Source organism: Acanthaster planci, linkage group LG13 (assembly GCF_054643075.1).
Source record: "Acanthaster planci isolate LZ-2023a linkage group LG13, COTS_SCS, whole genome shotgun sequence".
Classification (NCBI taxonomy): domain Eukaryota; kingdom Metazoa; phylum Echinodermata; class Asteroidea; order Valvatida; family Acanthasteridae; genus Acanthaster; species Acanthaster planci.
In genome coordinates, this window is record NC_141789.1 from 4,816,075 (window position 1) to 4,833,744 (window position 17,670).

A 17,670-nucleotide genomic window follows, 5' to 3' on the forward strand; every position below is an offset into this window, starting at 1 on the left:
CTGTGTCCCAGTTACTTGGATGTGGCTTGAAATTACACAGGCTATGATAATGGCTTCAGTCACTACCTATATCTGTGTGTATTTTTGAGCCGCAGCCAAATAATAGAGACTCTAGCTGGCCTTACTCACCAGCTCATTCACAAGAACAGTAAGCCACAGATAGTTGACCTCACGTGTTGACCTTTGTCTCCTGAAAATCTTCAAGTTATCCAGGGTAAACTAAATTAGCTATGAGCAATCTGTGATTATCTCTCATACCTGGTGACCTGCACTGAGGAGGACAAAGTATCCAGGCACTTCCACTCCCTGGCATATACCTGCTCAGACAAAATGGTAGGGAATCCCACAGCTGCTACACTGGTGATGAAGTAATCTACACAGACAGACTTACCCTTGAGGCTAATTGTGAAAGGTCAGTAGGGATGACCATAGACTGTGTCCTTTCTCTATGGGATGACCAAACAAGATGCTTGGTGTGTCAAGCACAGAACACAGAGCACAGATGAACAGAGCACACTGATAAATGAGATGGGTGAGACTTGTCCAGCCAGTGATGAGTTGGATGCCATATAAGTAGGGTATGAGTGAGGGATAAAGCCAGAGAACGGATTCTGAGTGCTCTTTGGGAGGGGGTCAACTTCATAAAGAGATTGAGCTGGATGACCACTGATTATTTTCAGTTTGTCAACTTTGATTTTTGTTTTAATTTGTTGTTTTTAATCTGTACTTTCTGGCTTTGACATTGATGTAGTAGTAGGATGGCCCTTTCTGATCCCCCAGTCACCAATTATAGGAGAGGGACACAGAAAGGTGACTGGTTGATTTCCTTGGAGCTTTGAGGGATCATGTAGTTGAGTTTGGCATCAGCTTTCTAATAGCAAGACATAAATGAATAATTTAATGCCAGTTAAGCCTCTTCTTAAATACTTTTAATGTGTACTGATTGCGCCAGGTAAGGATGTTGGGGGAAGGAGGAATTTGCCGACTCCACCCTATCTCCCAAAGTGGCGGAGGTTCAGCAACGGACGAAAGGGGGATAAAGACAAGGAAAACGGAAGATGGTTACTAGTTTCCATTAAAGTACCTTAAAATTTACCCCATCTACTGCAAATGGTTTGCTACTGCTGTAGAATACCCCCCAATGAGTTACTCCCTCCCCCCCAAAAAAGAGCTATCCCCCAACCACAGCAATGCCCTTGCCAGTAACCTCAATGTCATAATAAGAGTTTGCTGATGTGATGTGATGTTATGCCAGCTCAGCCCTTGTTTACCCTCATGTCTGACCCAGGCCCATTAATCAGTAACATTCATATTATTATCACCACCTTTATCTCGTCTTTCTGTATTGTCGCCCCGTATAATCTGTGAGTGGAACCTTCCTAGTAATGTGCGGTGTTGTCTGGGACCCTGCAAGTTGAACCTTGCACCGTCCATGCCCACACGTGTGTTGGCACATGTGAAGGTACTCGAGTACTCAGTCGATGTTTGTATTAGTTGAAAACAGACACGTTTTAGGGAACAAAGTGGGAGGGCCCAACCTTTGTTTAGCCTTCCCAAGACCCAAACTCCATTATCTTTCTTTCTTTTTTTTTTGGAAAAATGATTTTCAATTCAATTCAAAACTCACATTTATTTCCATACCAAGATGAGAAGTAAAAGCATAGAATACAAGGAATAAATAAATAAATAAATAAATAAATAAATAAATAAATGGACAGATAAAATAGGACTTGGACGAAGAAAAACATGAACATGAAAACAAACTTTGCCACGTTTTTGTTCATAAGTTCAGGAATATATTACCAACCCATTATATTGTTGCTATCTGCCTTCCCCATCTAAAAAGATTTTCCTTTGAAACAAAATGTCTGAAGTCAGTTCAGCCCCTAGAACTAATGTTTGAGAAAACTTGGCCAAAGAAATTACATGTATATGAAGGTTTTTGGGGGGCGGGGGCAGAATGAGTATTTGCATCCCAGATTGCTGTAGGTAGATTTGGGAGTTCAGTAGAATGAAGGAGGATTTTTTGGTAAATATTCAAGATTTTAATCCATCTAGACCCAAACCTTGATACACCACCAGTATGCATCCTGCACTCAAGCCTTGGCCATGGAAGCCTGAGAGGGAGATGTAATCGATAATGAGAATGTCAAGACTGAGAGAAAGACAGTTCTCTGAGGCCTGGCCATAGGGGTCGTGGCCATTCTGACATTCTACCAAGGGACCCCCCATGATGAGAAAATGATATCCGTAGATCAACTTTGGCCATGGATATACTCGCATGCTATATTGCCTATGCCACTCAATATAAATCGGTCAGGTTATTGAATGCCCCTGACCAACAGTCAATAAGGGGGGTAATGTGGCACTCCTGTTTTATGTTTTTCCAATTTGGCAAACTTGAATACATCATTCTTGTTAATAAAATCGTGTAAATGCTGGCAAAAGAGACTACCAGGAGCAGTAATTCTTAAATGTTTACCAACCACTTTCATCTTGAACAGTGCGCCATGGAACGCAAGCTCGCCCCCACAGAGTTTTCTGTTTGGATTTTTCTCCAGGCTGGTTTAGTGCATCCTCAGTTTTGTGCTTAATTCCCTCCACTTGTTTTAGCTAGGCAGAATTCCTTGGACAGAAAAATATATGTAAGTGCCCACTGGTATGTGGCAGTTTTGTAGCCGTGCCAACATGGAGGCATGTATTTGTGTAATCTCTGTACAGCAGTTGTTTATTTTAAAAGAGAAGTACAAGATTGTTGGGGAGGCATTTCATTTCTTGCAAGAGTAGAACCCGTCCCATTCTTAGAACTATGGCTTCCAAGAAGTGTTCTAATGTTCATTGGGAATGATGTTATTTACCCTGTACAGTCTTGTACAACTTCACTTGTGCATCCTCTTGCACTTTCCAAAGGTACTCTGCTGCTGGGTAAGTGTTTGTGGGCATGTCTTGTGGGCATGTCTCAATTACTGATGGGTATAGGGTCAACGGGGTAGTGATATACCTCTCCACCTTGGCACCAACTATGTGCATATCTAAATTCTCACTGCCCTTCAAGTAAGTATTGTGCATGGTTCCATATCACACCTACACCCAGGAAGTAGGGTTTTTTATCACTACATCCAGAGAAATGCTCTTCTCTTTTGCCATTGGGACTGAATAAATCTCTGAAGGTCAGTGACCAGCATTTGTCAGTGTGGGTCCTTGACCTAGAGGAATAAAAACTGGGCAAGCACCAGTATGTAACAGGTGACCAGGCATTGGGTGATGCCGTGCTTCATTTGTATGGCCATTGTGGTGGGATGCCTGTAGCCTGCTAACTAAAAGGAAAGCAGTTTAAAAATGGAACTTTCCATTGAAAGTTTTCCCGCATTCTGGTTCCCAAAGGATCTTCATAATTCTACGGTTTTGACAAGATCACATCAAGATTTATGAGCATGTGCAGAAGAATGTATTAAGGCTTGATTTTTTTGTGTGGAATCACGTACGCCATTCCTCAGGTACGTGACCAGACTGAGCATAGCTAATGGTGCCGTTTGATCTCTTTGAATACAACCTTTGGAAGCTGCATCCAACCTATTCAAATTTCAGACATCTGTGGATAAGTAAACAATAATTATGCTGATAATGAGGTGATTCAGGAAATTAAGGGCTGAACTTTGTGACTGTGACGGGAGTTAGTTGGAAACAAGCTGATCGATTGCCTGATTGAGAAACTCAGCTTTAAGTTCTTGCAACAAGAAGAACTGACATAGACACAGGCAAAACTACAGACAAACATTGCCTAGTGTTGAAAAGTCACATTGAGCTCTTAAAACACCACATAATGACTTTTACTTCTACATATTAAATGAAAATAAGTACCTCTTTAGATTAAAGGAAATAAATACAAAACCAAAACTACAGCCAGCCATGAAGAGATTAGATGTCTGCAAACTTTGCATGGCAACCCATAAAAAATGGTAGGCAATGTTTGTACACAAAAAGGATCTCATAACTTAAATTTATAAACAACAGTTAAGGAAATAACCTTTCTCAATTTGAGAAATGAGAACGTACTTTACATACTGTTTAGAATAAAGAGTAAACACATGGACCGCAATAAATTTTGCTGGAAGAGAAGGCCTGATGTTGTAAAGAGTGCTTTGTAAAGGCACACTACTCTAAATGATGTAAGCCAAACAGCGGTCATATAGAGGTTATGCCTTTAACGCGTCCTCGGAGGGTAGTAGTTTTGTATCACTGGGATAGGCTCGAGTAAACCTATTGTGCATTTGTTGTGACTAAATTGCAATAACAAAAACAGCTTTGGAGACACCAGCAACATAAATTCATATGAGTTTTCATATCTTCATTAATAATCATTAATAATGCTCAGGGATCTAGTTTGCATGAAGCATACGACTGGTGATTAAATAAGCCACGCTAGACTGATTGCCTGACAGTGCAGCTTGACATACCTTGACACTCGGCTAACCAATCAGAGGGGGGGGAGGGTTGGTTCAGTGACAAGGCACATACAAGCCTGGAGTCTGCCAGCAGTTAGCCAGGTACGCTTATTATTCTTCAGTCACCAGATGGATGGGTCAGCCTTAACAATCTGAGTAATAACGATGGCATGTACATGTACATTGTAAAAGACAACTGTCACTTGGCTTAGGAAACTACACGTGGAATTTGCATTATAGTCTGTGGAAAGAAAAAAGCTAAAAAATCACACAGCATACATTATTACGTATTTATGACACAGCTATGACGCTGACCGTGTAGTTTTTGATCATCACAAATACTTCTGTGTTTAATAAAACAGGGCTTTTGGAAGAGACTGAGGGTGCCTTTTTAAGTTTCAAACAAGAAAAGAAGGAATATGCACAAAATCACAGGCTGGCTTTCGAAGATGAATCTTGTATATCTGATTTCATTACTTTGGATCTCTTTCTGGCAACTCATCTGAAAACTCATTTGCCAAAGGATTTGTATGATCGAAATGTCTGCACTGCAGTGGGTAGAATGTATGAACTTTTGTAAAGCTCACATGCTGTGGGCAATCACCGGATATACGTGTACATGTATGCAGTTGATTTTCAAGGATAAACTTTGGAGTTGCATTTTAATCTACAGCTAGGCTCAAAAGCTATACATGTGTCTGCACTGTAAGGCATATTATGTGATTTCGTAATCCTTTCTGAACAAAACTATTGGAAATCACACAGATCTGGTTTTGAATTCATGGAGCTCTTATGCAGAAAAGAAGAACATTCTCAAAACTGGCTATTGTTATGCAAAGCAGAGTCAGGTGCAAACCAGTCGCAAGCTACATTTGCACATTACACAACTTTTGGCTGGTAATCTATTAAGATCAAACTCTGGTAAACTCTAAACAGAAATTTATGATTGATTGGAATGGCTATTTTAAAGCCTGAAAAGTATCCACATCCCCAGTGTGTCTTACTAACCCCCTTGATCAACTGGCGTGCACTCTTGCTATTTTATTGTAGCTCTCTGCATGACCTGTGATCTAGTTTTGGCTTGGCAAAAACTACCATATAAATGCCATTTACCAACAAGGAAAATGAAGTTGGTATTAACATTCGATGCTTGAAGACAGTTGACTGAATGGGTGTGCACCTGTCACTGTTTGTGTTCGGGCTGCAAAACATTTACATGTATCGGTATACAAACTGCCGTACAGGTGTACAATAATATGCAGTTGATACAGTTAATACACGAGGCATACCCAAGATCTAAATATCATCGTTTCTACATGTTAGAACACTTCAAAACATAAGCAATTTGTGCAGACATGACATCTAGCACTTGTCTGTGCGCATTCGTATCAATCAGAATTAAGACAATATTCAGTGCATTTGGCAACTAGAACTTTTCTGGGTGAAATTTTTATTAAAAGTGCAAGTTTCATGTTTTTCTAAAGTAACATCTCCCAACACCCTCAATTTAAAAAAAAAGGAATTGGCGTACGTGGGGGAAACAGTAGCTTAAACCAAGGTCACAGAACACAGGAAAAACTTTCTGTGGTTTAGGCAAAGTGTGAAACTAATTTCTTACAGCAAATATTAGCAGCATGTGAAAAGTGTTTTTCAAGAGCAGTGTTTGTAAACAACTGCTTATGGAAGTGGTGAACATGCACATACATGCAGTGGAAATGTGTAAATAGCGTTAACCTTACAAATGAAAAGTAACTTAAAGTGTTCCAAACTGGGACCAGTTGACTTCACTACTGACAAGAACCGAGTCAGCAATATACATGTACATTCATTTTCAGGTATATAAATGTGAACAGGAGTTGCAGGGGAGTTTAGTCATTGCATCGAGATAAGGCGTTATTGACCAGACAGCAAACATATTTTACGGTCCTGTCATATCATATCAAGATGAGTGGTCAGTCCAGTGTAGGGCAGTCCAGTGTAGGGCATCCCAGCAAAAGCAAGACCTGATGCAGTACAGACAGACGAAAAATATCTCTAACCCTATTAAAATGCCCAGATGCAGCCAAGGGTGTGTATCATGTATGGAATGTACGAGATGCTGGCCGGCTTCCTGATCTACATTTAATTGAAATTGTAGGGCACAAGTAGACAATCCCTGGATCGCCTTCGCAATGCAGGACAATCTTCTAATCTCTTCTGTCGTCACAGCGCAGCCGTGTGCTCGTCTCCTCTCTGGTGAGCTTGTACACTCACCTTGTATTTGATTTTCTTTAAAAAAACGTGAGGTTTGACATGTACTTTGTACATGTAAGCCCCATATCTAATGGGTTGTAAATGCCAACTATATGTAGTTTCTTTCGTGTTTTTTGTTCTCAAATGGATGTGAAATACATGTACACTGTACTTTCAGACACCCCTCTATGCGGAGGTACGATATCATGTGCAATTGGATGAACATGTAGATTGTCCATGTATGGCTGAACTCATTTGTTATGAAGAAAACTCATCAAACCCTTATTACCCCCTTCCCCAGTGCAGAGGAAAGTAATAAAATTTGGTTGGACTGAGCAACGGTAGGTATTTTTACCATCAAAGCAGCTGCTGCACTGTATCTGCAATGTACATGTATACTGTTTCTGAACTTTTGAATCCCATTTAACAAAGTAAAGAAATACTGAATCCTTGCTCCGGATGTATTTCATGCGAACTCATGACACGATAATACATGTTACACTAACTCGTGAAATAAACCACTGAACTTCCTTGTGCATAGTTAAAGCTTTTATCTTTTCGCTTAAGCTAAAATAAACACCTGGCTGAAGCGGGTTCGTTTCCTTGGAAATGTTCCTGTATGTCAGGAAGGAAATCCATTACAGTGCACCGTGGCCATGTACCTGGCAATGTCATGTCTTTCAACAAACCTTTTTTTCCTGCTTCCTGTCATGCCTGTGGATTTCTTTCTCAGCTAGCGCCTTTCAGCATTTCTGATATTCAATTTTAGGGGTAAAATTCTGAACTTGAAGGCTGTGACACTGCTCCACTGGTGATTCACAAAAAATATGCTCCAAAGACGTGTGGTCCTTTTTGTACCCGATAGCGACTCTGCTGTTTTATTGTACACTTGTTCACACTATGAAAACATATTTAAAAATCAAGTTTGAAATATATTTTTGACTTGTCACACTCAATTCTGACCCTGCTTTTAAAGCCAACTGGTACTAACATCTTAGGAGCCAAGACAAGCATTTTTCATGCATTTTGTAAACCTACACATTACATGTTCACAGGAATGGATAGTGAGCCACCTCTCAGGGATTCTAGCTTATAGCAGCTCAACAGAAATTTGTCTACAGTTGCATTGAAATCGGCTAGGTCTCAAATATACTCACAATTTTCCCTACAATTTTAAACATCAACTTAACTGGTTAGCAAGCATAACCAGTTTTAAACCTCTTTTCCTAATAGCCTACTTGGCCAAAAAAGGATGGTGGATTACTAACTAGATTCCAGGTGTACTCGGGTATTTTAACCAACAAAACAAATTGGCCCAATACTCAATACAGGTGGAATGAAAATGTATTTCATTCACACCACACTGTTTAAGGAAAGTTTATGCTGAAGGTAACTTGTACATAAAAAACAAGACGTGGTCCAGTACAAAGTCATTTTTCTGTAGGCATTTCTCCCCTACAGGAATTTGTAAATAAATGTTGAGTTATTTATTACAAAGCACACAATTTTCTTTTTTTTTAAGAATGCAGTGCTCTGAGTAGATGCAAACAATGTTCATATAGCAAAAAAAAAAAAGAGAAACCAGCTTTTGTGGCGTTGACTCCGGCAGGATTTTAGCACACATATATATGCACATGATGCAACAGGTTTTGGTGTGCCTACAAAAAGGTTCCGATTTGCTTCAGTGTTTTCCACTGTTTCAACAATTTTCCCTTCTAAAAAGGGTGAACACGATAACCATTACTATTAAACCAGTTTGCCTTAACCGCTTACGACATAGCAGTACTTTTTATCTCTGGTAATTTGTTTCTGGGGGGGGGGCAAGGTTCTACAATGACGAATGCAACATATGAATTATTCAAATATTAATCTTTCCCAGAAGAAAGAAAAAGAAACCCTTCATCTTTTGTTGCTTTCAAACGGAGTATTATGAGCAAAAGCCAGCTACATTTGTATTCATATATGGTCACGCATTTGCACACATTTTTTATGTATATGGTAGCCTCATTCTGGTAAAAACAAAATCTTTGACTAGGACGGAAAAAAAAAAAAAGGAAAAAAAAAAAAAAAAAAAAAAGCGACCATTAATTTGAATAATACATGTAAATAGGATACAAATTACTATCTGTTTTCAGAAGTATGTACAAATCAATCTTATTAATGTTACATTTGACTTTGGGAAAAATACCAGCTCAGGCTAAAAAGTTCCAAACAAAGTAACAATCCATGTTTAATGATGCTTTAATAAAACACACCTTACTTCAATACCGAGCAAGGAACTGAAAAAGTCTCATTTTGCACATGTAAGACATGTAGAGATAGTGAGCAAAAAGCCAACAACCCCATTTGAAGCACATCTCTATAACATTGCACAAGCTCAAACATTCATGGATTTGGCCCTTTCAGAACAAAAAATGTCACCAGAAAAATATCAGATTCTTTTCTCTCAAGTTTTGTACAACACCCCCCTCCCCCGACATGATTTGCCAGGTTACATACAGGTACATGTCTTTGGTTCAGAAATTACAAACATCATTTCATTTTATGTACGTTACAAAATACTCTGTGCTTAACAATCCGGTTAATAAGTGTTATGTTGCAGGTTAAACCATGCCCACAGAGTGCAGTTTTGAAATGCCAAGTAGCATATTTAGCCCACTAATCAAAATTTCCAGTGTTATAGGTACATGGCACAGTCACTGAACAGGATAATGGGCATGCACATATCACAGAACTATTATACACATTATATGTTTAATAGCTCCATGCACATATCAACCCCAGGCTGGATTGGCTACCATCTGGAGGCAAAACAGCTGGGGTCTGTTTGTCTCACACAGATCTGGATGGTGATCAGTGATCCCAACGCTGGTTCGCACCATCCACTGGGCCAGTTTTGGTGCCTATAAACCAAGGACAGATCACTGAGCGTGTGAAACAAACACACAGCCCAGCTGTTGTGACTCCATGTGTTTAGAAAGGAGATGCACTGTATTGCTGCAAGAATGCTTGTGAACTTGCAAGACTCATGGACAAAACTATGAGGATGTTAAAACTCTGTAATGAGAGTGTCTGCGTAGCTCAATATGTACTTCTCATTACGGCATCAATGCACCAAGAAGGTATGTGTTTAACTATGGCTCTGCCACACCAAACTGAATGATTGTCACGAGCAACGGCTGTAACAACTGCATGCAAGTATCCATTGAACTGCAAGACAATGACAAGCAACTGAAATGCAACTTGAGGCTGTTCTGTATCGGGGCATACATGTTGTTAGTTAATCACACCAAAAGAACATTTCCACACAATCTTCCTGTTGATAGACAACAGCTACACTTTTAACTAGTTCATTGACACTGGTGATGTTCATCTCTCTTAGGCAGACAGAGAACACAGAATGTTGCAGAGCAAAACTCAAGTCTCTAAGAACTGATCACCTAAGTATGAGTTAAAAGTAAAGTCGGTACTGATCGCTAACTTCCAGCAATTTTTTCTTTCACTGCATTAACACCCTGAAAATTGAACTGTTACTTCACAAATATTGATACATGTATGATTTATCACATGGATAATTTGTGGTAATTACCTCTCAATGTACAAGGTATGGTAAATTAATTCACAAGTCATAGTTCTTTAAACCCCTCCAGTCTAAAAATACTGATTCCTGAAGCTTATTCACATGCTCTGGGCAGTGACTTATAAAACTTGAAACCTGCCATTTTACTTGTTAGTGTGGATTTGTAGCTTTTCCAGCTATGTACACACCAAAGTTCTGACAGCTCTCTACCATCTTTCCAACCGGATACAAATTCACTCTTGTAAACTTGCAGGTATGAAATTTTTTCTGCAGTTACAGAATTCATTCTTGAAAAAGATAAAACCTCCCTCTGATGCAAATATGCATTTAATCTCTATCTTTTAACAAATTTCTTCTCAAAAATAATCTTTGTCAAGTCATACATGTATTGCTTTCCAGTTTCCAAACTCTACAGTCCATATGCATGTGGATTTACGAATCTAGGCCCACTGTGTACTGAGTTGCATGATCCACAAAATAAATGCTCGACAAAATATTTCTGTATGCATGTACATCACTGAGACGACACATAAGGCTTCATATCCACCATCACTTTTGACAGATTCCCTATGTTACCACAGGTAAACATTTTAAGCAGGTACTTTTCCTATGCTATGCTGTAGTAGGTAGAAGACCAAAGTCCCTGCCTACAACGTCAGCAGTGTGAGCCCCGATTCACTCTGTGTCACCAGTATGGCCTTTCATCTGCGACCACCTTCCAGAGAGAGAAGTCTCCCCAGTTTGCCTGGCTGCTGAGACTGCAATAGGACGCCAGCTTCTGCTGCTCCGTCAGGCTCTTCTCGTGCTGCGAGATGATCTTGTAGTTCTCTCCGCCCTTGCTGTCCCAGTAAGACTGGCCCCGGCATTCATAGCGGAGGCAGAACTCAATACTCTCCCCCTCTCTATTCTGGGGGATGTTGAAACAAAAAGAGAAGCTGTCGTAGCGGTCGGCCTGCCCTGATGGGCTGCGCTGAATGTAGGATGCTGGTATGTCTTGGAAGCTCCTCCATTTGTCAAACGTGACTCGAACTGCGACAGATTTCTCAAAAGCAACGTTTTTCACTTTAATGGTTCCCATGACCTCCACGTTATCCTTGATGACGATGTTCTCCAAGCTAATGAAATTCTTCTCTAGCTTGTCCCTAAATTCGAGGTAGTTTGCCGCAGGCTGCTCAAAGTCTACAACATAGGTGTAGGTGTGAAAGAGCTCTGGCTTCTCATCTTGGACAATCTCCTCCATGATCCGTGAATGAAGAACTGGTGGGACGTGGCTGGGGCCGTCCATCACTCGCACTGTCTCTAAAGCTAGGCCCTTAGCGTCGGCAAAGCAGACACGTTTCCTGCTTTTCGGTGGTTGTCTGACTGTCTTAACATAGTCTGCGTCCTTTACCTTGTCGTCTATGGTAAGGCCATCAATGGGGATACTGTCGCATATGTTCTGAGCTGAGCATGCTTCTGCTGACCCATTCGTTTCAATGCCATTGTCAACTGCATCTTTCATCCTCCTGGCCTGCTGTCCATCCCGGAGACAGGGCCTCAACTGTTTGCGCCGGTCAACCGGCCGGGCCTTAGCGGCCGCAGATATATCAGAAATGTACATGTAGGAGGTGGCTGTGTACCTTGACTGCAGGTAGAGAGATGGCAGGGGCGGGCTTGTGCCCAAAGGGAGGAGGGTGTCAATCGGCATTGCTGGGCTTGTCAGCAGGCCACATGCCATGTCCCAAAAGACAAACGGTAGCTTCAGTTAAACTCAAGTGCTCTACCACATCCAAATGATCCTGCTGAATTTGAACCTGCAAGCACAAAAATCAAAGATGGTACACACAATTACTGGCCGTTAAACTGAGGGCAAAGTGTACTAGCATGTTCTAACAGAACCAACGTCACTCTCAAGGTACAGGTATAAACAGGTTAACTTGAAGAGGGCACAAGTTACAATCTGAGATGGGTGAACATGCTCAAAACCAATGGCTGCATACAAGAAGGGGACAGAGGTGGGGAAATGATCAACTGATCACAATGATGATCACAATGATGGCTGCTCTATTCTAGAAGGACCAAAAGCAATCGTTTCGGTACGTCAATCGCTACCATACACAGAGCATGCCTGATTAATCCGAGAGGACTAACAGTGTAGTCTGATACCCATTCCTGATAACGCATGCTGAAATGTCAGCACTGTTGCACGTTTACATAAATGAACTACGACGGCTGTTGCGCGTCATGAATGTATGGTAGCAGGTGTTACACCAGGATGACCAGAGCAGCACAGCCCGCGTATCAGCAGGGTTGACTTCCACCTGGCATGCCAGGTGATTCCTCTGCTTGACATGAAACAGCCATCATACTTTTGTGGACGTGTGGAAATGTTTGCTCAGTGATTTGGCATTAGTGGACGTGTGGTCAAGCCAAGGAAAGGATACTGCAAGGCGAGTTTCTAGGCCAAACTCATGGGGACTATCACTGTGTCCGTGCATGCCTACAAGAAGATTGAAATACCATGAATATGCAGCACCGTAAACATGGTTAATGAGCAATATTCTTGAGTGGAATCAGGACCTTCCCAACCGTCACACTGTGATTGGACATAATATTCACCCTAACAGTCACAAATCATCCGATTTCAAAGTGATTTTACATACACCCTCGGGCTAGGGTTAATACCACAAACTTAAAAACCTTGTTAGGCCATGAGAGTGAATATCTTGGATTTCCATCCACTGCCTACTTTTCCATCCTACTTTTTCATAAAAATCATTGTTTTTCCCATGGGGAATGGTTAAAAAGTGGCTGCAAAGTAAGTTGGGAGTTCGTAGTGCTCCCGCGTACAAATAGCATGATGCAAGACGGACTTCGAGCTAGTCTGCTTTCGAGGTTGGTTTCCTTTGCATGGATGCGTACTCTCCATCAATGTACGGTATGTACACCAACTAATGCATAATGAAAAAAAGCCTCATGGGTTCTCAAACGTTGATGCACACAAAGATCACTGCCTGTCCGCATCCACATGCGGCCTTGACAGAAAACGTTCAAGGTGACAGCATGCTCACGCGCACTGGTAACCAACGGCTGTTGCCTGTCATTATTACACTTCAGGCATAAATCATGAAGAAGCCTGTGATTGGTCAGTGTGACTCCCAGTGTGCCGCAAGCCAACTGCCATTTCAACCAGCGTGGCTAAGAATTGCACACACATGTACGGAAAGCGGCTGCAGCCATATTCCATGTCTTGCGTATCAATTGCAGCTGTAGTCAACCATTCGTTTGCAGCTCATCTTTACAAGCATACATGTGAACCACATGACTCTTGGACACAGATTGGGAAATATTTACACCTATTTTGGAAAACAGCATGGATTTGGCCGTTTTTTCTTGGTCAGCTATCTTACATAGTACTCTCGGGGAATTGAAGTAGCATTTCTATGGGTAGGCCTACACAACCAGAATAAAATCCCTATTCGTGCCCTGTTAAACATGTTAAACGTCATGACGTGAAAAAGGCTCGCTTTCTGCGGGGCTTGTGAGGAGCGGTTCGGACCCCACAGTTCTGGGGACAGGCCCAAGGTTAAGGTATTTCTAGGCAGAGGCCTACAGCCTCAAGCTAGCTTAGGTTAACAAATACGTCAGGCCTGTTAGAGTTACTAACAAAACAAACAACAAGCATGCAACAAGCTAACAAATGCAAAGAGCCGTTTCAATCGGCCACTTACACTTACAGGCCTAGCACTGAGCAAGTTCCATGTTGGCCTACAAAGATTGGCCATCCACATCGATGTGTAACGTCAAGCCTACCGTTAAGCCCACACGTAGGTAGAAATAGAAATTTCATCTGGTCATGCCTTTCCGGAAACTCCAAAACTGTCGGCTGATGAAAACAGCTTGATCGTGGAAGCAATATCAGTTGATGTAAGGCTAACTGTCGAAATCATCCGATGTGTTCTGGTGCAGAATTGAGCATTGGCTTACATTTGATAAACGATGCCAATTTTCAAAGTCTACGGTCACAAACAGTCAACAACGGCTTACTTCATGTACATTTGATCATGGATGACGAACATGTTTATGCTTAATGAATGGCCAGAACGATGAAGCACGTAGTCCCCGGCCGGCCCGGCGCATGATTTTGAAAGGTCATCCTTGTTAGGTACAACCATTTTCCAGAAGGTAGGTTCTTTCCAATACAATAAAAATTGGTTGTTTATAATAGAAAAAAACATATCTGTAGAGAAACTTATTGTAAATTCAGTGGCCAGTTTATATTTCTAAAATCAACTCTTTCGGCTGAAGTTAACTTCTAGGGTAATGTAACAAATGTGTTATTTTTGCAAGCATTTCATGTACCTATGACCGAGTGGTTTTGAAACTTCTTCAGGAGGGTAACCCCAACAGGGTTGAAGTTTCACGTGGTGCTTTTTTTAGCGGCCAATCAGAGACGTTGGCCTATGAGGGATCAGGTCGGCTCGCTGAAGCATGGTCCAATCATGGCCGTCTACCGGTCGTGCGAGTAGACGCGTGTACACTCACCTGTGCTGGACAACATCCGTGAAATGATTGCACCAGCTGGTAGAATTTTGGGTTTTTAGATACGAGAACCTATCATGATTTCGTTTCTTTGAAGAGGAGTCAGTCAGTGCATGGGGGAAATAAACGAGTGTAAATTTGTTACTGTTTTCTGCAATATATAAACTAGTCATCATTTACCAAAATCTGGAGCCTTATAATGAAAATTGATTTACACCCCCTTACAATACTACAACTTTTAAGGTCCGTCACAATCTGGAGCAAGTCGTGTTGAATTTCACCATTGCGCTTTTAATCGTAATTTTGTGCCAGCGTAGCAACAGTACATAAAAAGTGCTCGAACCATAATTATACGTGTTGTGCAACATCGAGGTTTCCCTTCTGACTCATGGAAACAAATCAAAAGTAGAAATTGCTCTGTTTAAACATGGAGGAAGGAACACATCGATTACGCTAAAGACATTTGACGTACTAGAGACTGGATTGCACGAGGATGACTGCCCACGCTCAATACCAAACTTCGGAAACGTTGCACAGCCTCGTGCAGTAAATTGGACATCTCCAAAAACCTTCCTTATTGCGAAGATCCTGAATTTGTTGCTTAGTTAATATATATTTTATTCTTTAATTCGGTCATTTAATTTATGGAGGTTGCCAGGGGTCTCAGATAGGGTCAATGGCAAGAAAAAGTTTTCCCTGCGGGGAGGCTGGGTTGGGACAGGAGCCGATGGTCAATCTGAAACAAGCATACATAATATTAAAAGAAGCCGCTCCAGTAATTAACAAAGTGAGTTCAACAACTAACGTCATGAGCACCCCCCCCCCAAAAAAAACAACTTGGTAACATTAGGACAAATTGAAAAAAAATTTGATTCTGAAAGGGAAAGTTTTACCGGTCCTCCGAGAGGAACCGGAAATCTGTGGGCACCAGCAGAATTTCCTACAACTGCACATGCATAGACCATTGAGCTGTATAAAAACTCCAATATCAGACTAGACAAGAGCATGCCAACTGGTGAACGGAAAAAAGGCCTCTTGTCGCGCCACCGTGTTTTTTACGACTTCATTTTTACAGGTACACGTATATGCATGCGCTGGTTCTACCTGCCCCACCACGTCCATGTACGTTCACCAAAAAAGCAGCCCACCTCAAGGTGAATGTAAGCACGGAGTGATCATGTTTTAACCACGCATGAACCCCGCGCCTATGACCTTGTAACGACACTGTGCTGTCCACACGGTCGCTGGTTGCTGACCATGGGATCAGCACGGTGTTGGGGTCCGGTGCCCGCATGTCCAGTCCAGTCTGCGGTTAGTCGCTCCTTATCATGTACACGTACGTATGTACATGTACATGATGCATACCAGACAGTAATCCCCTTATTTGTATGGGCGTCAAGGGCGGATACAAGGCGGAGGCAACGGGGGCCATGACCCCACCCCGAAAGCCAAAATCGTTGTTGAAAAATAACAGAGGTGCTGATTCGAGTCACGTGACTTGGACTCGAGTCGGACTCGAGTCGCTATTTTTGTGAGTTGACTTATAAATACCTGCTTTGACTTGTGACTTGACTTGGACTTGCAAAAAAAAAAAATGACTTGTTACCAACCCAAGTCAGACGCAACTCGACCGGCCCTATATATTTTTATAACTCGCAACTCGTGACTTCGTAAGTTGCCGCTTAGTTCTTTTTGCTTATTACACATGGAAAAAAATAACGTGCAGCTTGACTTGTACTTGGACAAAGAGACTTGTGACTTGACTTGTGTTTAGACCAAATAATTTGTGACTTTACTTGACTTGCCCTGTGACCAAATAACTTGTGACTTGACTTGGCCACCTCTGAAAAATAGTGAAAGGTGATTTTTTAAAAATCTATTTCATTCCCCTCCTTTCAAAAAGCTTCTAAAGCCCCTAAATGCAGCTTCAGCAGCAGAAAGGCCATAAAAGATTACATTACAACAATCTTCCCCCCCCCGAACGTTTCTAGATCGTGGTAGTTCCAGCTGACCCAAACTTTGTCTTTTGGATTAAGGATACCGGTAGGAATTTCAGTGAGTTTGGGTCACGACGTGACCACGGACAGCAAAAACTGCCTGTTGCCTAGTCGTGTATCCATAGACATGATTGACAGAGCCATCGTTACATTTTACAGGCTATGGAGCTGTTATTTTTTACGCGCTGACATAAAAATGGGAAATAAAATGCAGGCGTAGTGTTTGTGATTTTCATAATACATATACATGTATCTTAAAATATTGTGAAGGGAATGCATGTTCGAAAAGTTTTAGTTAAAGTCAGATATCCTGGTAAAATAGCAGAAATAAACAAACAGAAGATTTTGCATTTTCTGGGGTTACAACGCGATGCTCTTTTTTTTCTAGTCTCGGATGAAGATCTTCAGTTTTCAGTGTGTCTTGTTCGCAAGCTTGCTCGGGTCCGACTGGACATACGCTCGTCATTTTTCTCTTCTGCAAGATTTACACTAATCGCAGTCGTTTCCAGGCTCCATAGTTTGACATGCATCGTGGGATGGGGGCTATACGGGATCTAACCTTAAGAAGTAGAGAACAGGGGCCAATACTTAGGAAATGAACATCTAATTTAAAATTTCCAAGAAGAATTCGCAGTAGAATAAACAGTGTTCAAAAATCCCCCATTTTTTTCCAGCGGGTCTGTTATTCAATCATCACTCGAACTCGTAAATCTACGCCTTACCCGAGTACCCGTACCGTACCGATTCAGGAAACTTGACTGCACCCACTCACTGCCGCCAACACTTTAGAGGGGTGCTCTTTCGATGTTAAATTTTTTGTCATCTTTGCGCGAACGGCAATGGGGGGGGGGCGCTGATGGCTCAGGATGGAATTAAAATCGATTTCTCTCGTTTT

At 41.5% G+C, this 17,670-nt stretch overlaps 2 protein-coding genes across 3 annotated transcripts in view; one reads left to right on the forward strand and one right to left on the reverse strand.

The window, feature by feature from the left end:
- Nucleotides 1-7,523: 7,523 nt before the first annotated feature.
- LOC110981279 (protein phosphatase 1 regulatory subunit 3B-like) lies at nt 7,524-14,338 on the reverse strand. 2 transcript variants are annotated; one of them, XM_022238731.2, is made up of 2 exons: nt 13,974-14,338; nt 7,524-12,050 (listed from the first exon to the last, which is right to left on the reverse strand). In XM_022238731.2, the coding sequence occupies exon 2, from the start codon at nt 11,972-11,974 to the stop codon at nt 10,943-10,945; it is 1,032 nt and encodes a 343-aa protein (XP_022094423.2). In that variant the 5' UTR covers nt 11,975-12,050; nt 13,974-14,338; the 3' UTR covers nt 7,524-10,942. The 2 variants fall into 2 exon arrangements, with proteins under 2 accessions (XP_022094423.2, XP_022094424.2); XM_022238732.2 differs by having other exon boundaries at nt 13,968-14,338.
- Nucleotides 12,098-17,670, forward strand: part of LOC110981242 (poly [ADP-ribose] polymerase tankyrase-1-like) — a 43,935-nt gene continuing 38,362 nt past the window's right edge. Inside the window, exon 1 of the mRNA XM_087144712.1 lies at nt 12,098-13,174. Coding sequence (XP_087000838.1) covers nt 13,147-13,174 — 28 coding nt within the window. The 5' untranslated portion in view covers nt 12,098-13,146. The remainder of the gene's footprint in view (nt 13,175-17,670) is intronic.